The sequence below is a fragment of the Mandrillus leucophaeus genome, unplaced genomic scaffold (assembly GCF_000951045.1).
Source record: "Mandrillus leucophaeus isolate KB7577 unplaced genomic scaffold, Mleu.le_1.0 Scaffold2091, whole genome shotgun sequence".
Taxonomy (NCBI): Eukaryota; Metazoa; Chordata; class Mammalia; order Primates; family Cercopithecidae; genus Mandrillus; species Mandrillus leucophaeus.
Window position 1 is genome coordinate 71,920 of NW_012102134.1, and position 7,423 is coordinate 79,342.

At 31.1% G+C, this 7,423-nt stretch overlaps 1 protein-coding gene across 2 annotated transcripts in view; it reads left to right on the forward strand.

Moving 5' to 3' along the window:
* PARP8 (poly (ADP-ribose) polymerase family, member 8) overlaps positions 1–5,875 on the forward strand; it is a 70,470-nt gene extending 64,595 nt beyond the window's left edge. For both annotated transcript variants that reach the window (XM_011980201.1, XM_011980202.1), the window contains one exon: positions 1,322–5,875. In XM_011980201.1, the coding sequence (XP_011835591.1) occupies positions 1,322–1,424 (103 nt within the window). In that variant the 3' untranslated portion in view covers positions 1,425–5,875. The remainder of the gene's footprint in view (positions 1–1,321) is intronic.
* Positions 5,876–7,423: the final 1,548 nt, after the last annotated feature.

Below are 7,423 nucleotides of genomic sequence, written 5' to 3' on the forward strand. Positions count from 1 at the left end.
TGAAATAATTGATTTTGCATGTCATGAGAAGAGAGAAAACTGAGGTGTGATTCATGTATAAAACCATCATTGAAATGAGAGGCCAAGGAAAAGGATGCAATAAAAGTGACTGAGAATTAATCTTAGTAACAGAGCACTTACTGTCCTGAGAAAATACTTGTAATTGGGCTGTGTACCACATATCCCATTCTTTTTCTTAGGGTAATGTTTCACCATGAGGTGTCATTTCCATGTATATGTAAGTTGAAACTTGCTGAGTATATCTAAAACAGCAATAAGAATTAGCCAAATAGACAACCTTGGGTCATTTAGTTAAGAATTTAGACTTGGTACAAATGCAGTTATCACTTGATGGTTAAGCAGTAGATTACATAAGGAGCCAAGTTCTCTTTGCTGTATGTCATCTTTTCATTTTCCTATATTGTGCTATTTCAGGAAAAGATAGTGGCTAGTATTAGTCTTTGAGATGCTGTGCTTATATCCCTGGTTATCTATTTTCAAGTAATTACCAATTTTCTAAAGCTTCTGTCTTGAAGCCATTTTTATGAAGTAAAAATAATTTGTCACTTGTTCGCCTCTGAATATGATCATGAAAGCTTGAAAATTCATTCTTAGGAAATTCTTATTGCTCAAGTAAGTTTATTTGAGAAAAATGAATTACCATCTAAAATGTAATTATTTATTTTTAAAGAACTTAGTAATTGCTGTTCTTTAATATTATATTTTCCCTTCTACTGCTAAAGTAAACTTAGCAGGCTTGCATTCTTCTGTGAAGTGCCAGCATAAATAAGAATATGTTAAAGTCAGACTAAATAGTACAACCAGTGATAAGAAAAAAGGTCAGCACTGATTGTGGCTGAATAATTATTAGAAGGCAGGCATGGCAAAGAAGCAGTGGTAGAAAGTGAAGTGTCATCAGTCAGAAAATAAAGACATGATTGAAGTAGGAGTAGAGTTAAGAAGTCCAGAATCTTAGCAACATAAAGTTGAAGCTGTTATTTTTTTTTATAGTAGACTTCATAGCAGCTGCTGTGGGAAATGCCTGCAATGCCAAAGACACTGAGAAACTTCTTGCAACTCAGACAGTGCTTTATGAGAGGATAAAAAAAAAATGCAAGAAGGGAAAATTTAGGCATGACGTAGAATGGGCTGTTCTGTGTTTCACAATGAGGACACATTGTTAAACGCACCTGAAAAACAACCGTATAATTTACTTTTTATTTTCTTGGGCTATATTTTAGGTATCAAATAGCATTTCTAAGCTGTTTTAAATGCTGCCATCTTTTAAAATGTTTTTATATTTTTATGTTTTGTATTTCAGCTATGAAGACGGCCAAGTGGGAGATGCAAATATTAATACACAAGAAGGAGGCATTCACAAAGAGATCCTCCGAGTAATTGGTAATCAAACTGCTACTGGTTAAAGGACCACCATTTAATTAACATGATTTGAAAGCCTTCCTCGGGTTCAAAGCTGGATTTTGAACTGAAGAAGATGATAAAATAATTTATTATTATTATAAACAAAATTAACCCTTTGAATACTGGTTGTTTTTCTTAGTATTTCTAAGTATCTCATTAAATACCTAAAATGGTATAAGATTTATCAATTGTAGGGTTATGGAATCTAGTAATAAAATTTCAACAGCACTTAAACTGAAGTTTGGGTTGCTCACACAATAAACAGATTGAAAAAACTGTTTTGTGCTGATATTTTTATATTAAACTCTTTAACTGGATATTTGGTATTATATACCGACATTTTAGGTTACCAAAATAGAATTGAGGACATTTTATAATGGCATCTAAATCAATCAGATACTCTGAAATAAGTATACTGTTTGCACATTCTGATGTGCTATATCATTAGTAGTATGGGCATTCTAATGTTTTGGAAGGGATGTTCCCTATTCTTCTATTTTTCTTCATACAAAAACAATTAGGTCTTAGAAGTAGTGCTTTGCGAAAAAGTATGTAATATACACATCTATAGATTCATGCATCAAAATGTGTGGTTGTGAATATATTTGTGTATATTCACACGTATGTTTTGACAAGAAAGATGGCTTAGCTTCACAATTCTATCCTCATTTAATGGAAAGAAGATAATATTTAGTAAGCAATAAATTTGAACATAAACCAAGATATGAGCCAAATTTACCACCATTCATTCACTGAAAATATTTTCAGACAATTTTTCAGTTTGTCTGAAGAAATTCAACTCTTTTAAAATGTTATCTAAAAGTCATAATTTGGGGAACATACATGGCCTGGTAGACTGAATCTATATTCAAATGATTATGTATTTGAAAGAAAGACCTCAGAATTTAAAGAAACCATATATATTTTTTATTTACTACAAGAAAACATTTTACCATTTTATTTATGCCACACCAGCATTTTTGTATTTGTTCATCTAATACCTCTGCTTATTTTTTTTCATATTGAGAAAGAACACGAACTTTGATGCTTCTTTTATATTAAAAGATAACAAATAAGTTTATAGAGAACAGTAACACCAGCTCTCAGCATTTCCTTTTCAAGACTCATAATTTCATCAAAATCATTTCTTATTCTTTGAGTCCTAGAGTTCTTATTCATCAAGTTTTAATTGACAGTGTTTATTTTCCCACATGTTGTCTTTGGAATAAGGCCATTCATGAAAGCAGTTTAATTAGTGAGTCTGCCACTCTATTCAAACCCTGAATCAAGGCTCTATCTGATTTTAATTTATATAGAAAAAAAATAAAAATGTGTAGTCATTTGCAAGTATAATATGATAACTGCTGTGTTTATTTCCTTTGTCTGGCATAAAAGGTGAGAAAAAGGTCATACATGTTGTTAAGGGTTGCAGTTTAGGAAGTATTTTCTAATCATTTGTTTTGTTATATTGCAAATAATTGATATGCCACTTATTTCTGCAAGAAAAAGTAGGCTTGAAGTGGCTGGGATATTAATCATTTTGATAGTATCTACTTAAAACATTGATCTGTTTTGACTTGTGGCTCTGAACTCTGGGCTAGGCTGAGGGATAATAGTAGTGGGGTAGGGCAAAGATACAATATCATATCCAGTGTTTTGTGACCACTTATTTGAAGACTAGTGTGGGACATGAGGACCTTGCTTTTTTTTTTTTTTTTTTGTCAACATGCTGCAAGTCTCCCAAATCACTTTAACTGTGTTTTTAAAACATTTTTAAGCAACAGAATTATTTTTTTGAAATTAGTCTATACATTAGACCATCTATACATGACAAACATGATACCACGATTTGGGAGACGGAATCTTGGAACTCCACCTGTTTGGCCACTAGGACCACTAAGGCACCTCCAATAAGCTCTGTAGAGTGCCTCCAGCATAATTTAAAAGCCACTGACCTAATCCATTATGGTTTTACTTAACATTTGAGTGATCTGTAAAGAATATAGTATTGGAGTCTGAACTGGAAGGATAACTTGTAGGACTCAAGAAAGACTGTTTAAGGAAAATTGGCATAATAAAAACTGTTCCTGTTGACTTAAGAATAAGAGTAGGTTCACCTATCTGAGAAAGTAGTTGATAGTTTAATGCTAGGCATCTTTTAAGATAATAAAGTAAGATATCTTGTTATGACAGTTAATTGAGTTGTATCATGATGCAGAATGACAGATTTTATTTCAAACAATTGTCTCAGAACGTTGTAAGCAAATATTCTAAGGAGAATCAATCTTATTTTTTAATTGAACTTTTTGAAATTGGGGATACTATAATAACTGATAGAGATGATTTTCTGTATTTCTAAAGAATCTAATTTCAATTACTACTACTAACATATAAATGTGCTTCCAAAATCAAAACAGGTCCATACAATTTGGAGATTTGAACACTGTTATCATGCTTTGATTCAGTCATTCGTTAAAATATTATCTATTCACTTATTTGATGATTCCAAACATTTGATATTGTATTGTGTTTTTATAATTATTTGAAATTTGTTCACCAATGCTTTGTAATGGTTTTATTAATTGTGTAGCTGTTGCTACTTAGATAGTAACCCACTAAGCAAAGGCAGTCATTTATTTTCATCCTTGAAGTAGGGAAAGAAAATTATTAATTTATTAGTTCTACTTTTTCCTACGTTGCTGATTTTGTAAACATTTTACTATGAATAATATGTTCTCTTTCACTGTATTAAAATGAGAAGAAAATGAACATTTGACAATGGAAAAAAGTAATAATATACAAATAATCTAGTGCTATAAAATGCATTATATAAGACACTTTTGGTGTCTTCGAATGCACTATGTTGGAATAAATTTTATACTTGTTGCTCAGTAAATCTCAGTCATATGTTGGGTTTGAAACTGTTTTTTTAATTTAAAGTTTAATTTTAAAAGTGCCACATTTTAAAAGTTACTGTTAAATACGGTGTAGTATAAAAAACCAACCCAAGCTATTGTTAATGCTCTGAATATTTTTCTTTGAAAATTTAAGTTTGGAGAAGAAATTCCTTCATTTTTATCCCCTTTGCTAAAAGAAAGAAAATCTCTAATATGTAAGTCTATGAATCTTTAACTGAAAGAATTTTAGCAGTACTTTGTATAATAAAAATATTTTTAAAACTATAACTTGCCTTAGAGCATGGGGTTTGAGAAAGTTTTAATGAAAAATTCATCATCCTCATTAAAGAGTCTGGATAACTTCATCAGATAGTAATTTAATATGTCACGAAGGTGCCACTCAACATTGGGTCATCTACCATCTAAATAAATATGGATTTCATGGTGGCATTTGAAGCACATTTTACAGACATTATGATGTTCTATTGTCTTGCTGAATTCTTTATTATAACACTACCTCAAGACAAATGATAGACTGTTGGTAAGGTAAATTGGGTTTTCAATGTCAGGAACAAATAAAATTTTGCAAATAGAAGTCATCAAATAATTCAACAGTGAGACCATACTGGACACAGATGTTGTCAGTTACTTCTGGACAATGTGGTAACATGGATATTTCAGTCACTGGTAACAATGTCAGGGTTAACACCCAGTGAGTTCCCTGAAAGAATTTGGGTTGCAAAATTTGAAATTAATTAGTTTATTTTGAGATTGATTTTCTACATGGGCCAATTTTATGTCCATTACCTAAAGCCACTATCTCCCACTCTAAAGAGTTAAAGGATGAAAACACCCAACGACTACACTGGAATGGCAGACTGAATATTCAAGCATTTTGGCATTTAATGCCGCTAAATTTTTGTCTGATTATATATAGATTTGATGTATATTATTACCCAGTAAATTCTTCTTGGGAATTTTGTATACATTATGAAATATTAGGATAAGTTTTTGTAGGTCAGAAGAATTTCAAGTAGTTTTTAGACAAAACATATCCATGAGTGTGAAAAAAGCTGTGTTGACGAATAGATTACATTACACATTTACCAGGAGGTCAGTAAAAAATAGTGCTTATTTACATAGTCAATATAATTTAATGTTCTAAAAATAATATCTTCGATCTGCCCAATATTTAATGTATCATTTGAGATTTTTTTAAATGCAGCCACTCCTTTATGTAAACATTAAAATATGCCTATGTTTCTTTAACTATACAGCCTCTTTACAATAAATTTCTTGATTTTTGTGCACAGAATAGTATTGCAAACTGCTATTTAACCTTTGGTGCCTTAAAATTATTACAAATATTTAACAATATGTACATAATGTAAATACTGCCAAGAGATCAGTAAGGCCAAATATTTTCTCTATTCACTTTTTATTGCTCTTGCTTTCTATTGCTACTAAAGCCTCTTTTATCCAGCTTTGTAATAGTTCCAACATTGTAGCCAATGTAAATGTTTGCTTTCAATAAATCTGAATTTGTTCAACAAGTACGGTATATGTGGGCAGTATTTTGAAAGCTCAGTTAGGCTTTAGATTCTCCTCTTGATGAATCTTGCTTCTAGGGACTATGTATTTGAAGGTCTCAAGAAACTCTAAAATTGATGTTGCCCTTTTTGTTTTTAAAATGAGGGAAAAAAAGAAAGTCTTTTCAGTATTCCCCATGTACTTTCCATGACTTAAATTGATTGTATGAGTGCCATTTTAATTTTAAATTCTGTCAAGAAGTATAACATTGAAACAAAAGATTCTTGTATGTTTGTACGTGTGTCAGTTTGTAACATCTGGCCATAATATCTAAAGGAGCATTTCAAATGAACTGTCCTGAATTTTCTAAGCATTTTTGACCTAAGTAATCAGAAAATGGTTTTTAAAGCACCACTTTTTATAAAATACATCTTATTAACTGAATAAGATCTTAGTCCATAAATAAATATGGTCCTGTAAACCCATTAATAGTAAAAATTTATGAGGAGCTTACTGTATATTCTTACAATAAGTAAAATAATTTTTAACTCATGATATATTCATAATTGAGAAGCTTTAGATAGCAAACTTCTTTTGTTAGACTTGATTTCAGTTACTCTAGAAATACTTGTTGGGAATCTAGTATGCATTTTTGACAGTAAATATAAGGACTAGAGAGTATTAGATTTTGTCTTGCCCTTAAGGAACCTTCCATTTTTTTGTGAAAAGAAAGCAGACACATTTGGAAATAATTCTAGAATAGTACAAGATGAACAATGCGGAATGGAAAAGACAAATGCAAGCAAAACTTGGGGAAAAGAACAAACCATTGCATTCACTGAAACAAAAACTGCACCCTTAATATCTTGAATCCTTAAATTAGTACTAGTGAGTAATGTTAATATTATTAATTTCCATTCAATCACCAGACACTTCACAGCTCTAAAACAAAATCTAATAATCTCTTGGCCCTTATACTGACTGTCAAGATGCATCCTAGGCTCTTAACAAGTATTTCTAGAGTGATTGGAATCAAGACACATACTTTGTTGTTGATCATACATACATTAGAAAGCACTTAATTTTTTGCTGATTTTTAAAATTTTTAATGATGTTTGTTACTCCTGTGACACTTATCTGTCTTCCTCACGGAAGCTGCTCGGAGCATAGTTCTAACTCTTCAGTTAACTTAATTTACCTTTCCCGGTCCCCCCACTTTGAATGACCCCTGGCTAGCCAGATAAAATCACCTGTGCTTTAAAGAACTATACAGGCTGCTTTATTGTTTCCGGCCAATGTTAAAAGTTACTTAAAGTGTCTGAATTTATTTGGCCTCTATTTCTGTTCCCAACTTCTGGGTCCCTGTTTTTAATTATTTCAAATAACAATGACTTGTAACGTGGATCTAAGAAGACATCTTTTCAAAGATAACCAACATGAATATAGTTTAAAAAATCATGTATTCTTCACTTTCAGACAGATAAAAGTTTTGATTAAACAGTTTTTACTTTATATAGCACTTTATAATTTAGAAAGCACTTTCACATAGATTGTCTTATTTTCTCTTCAAAAAT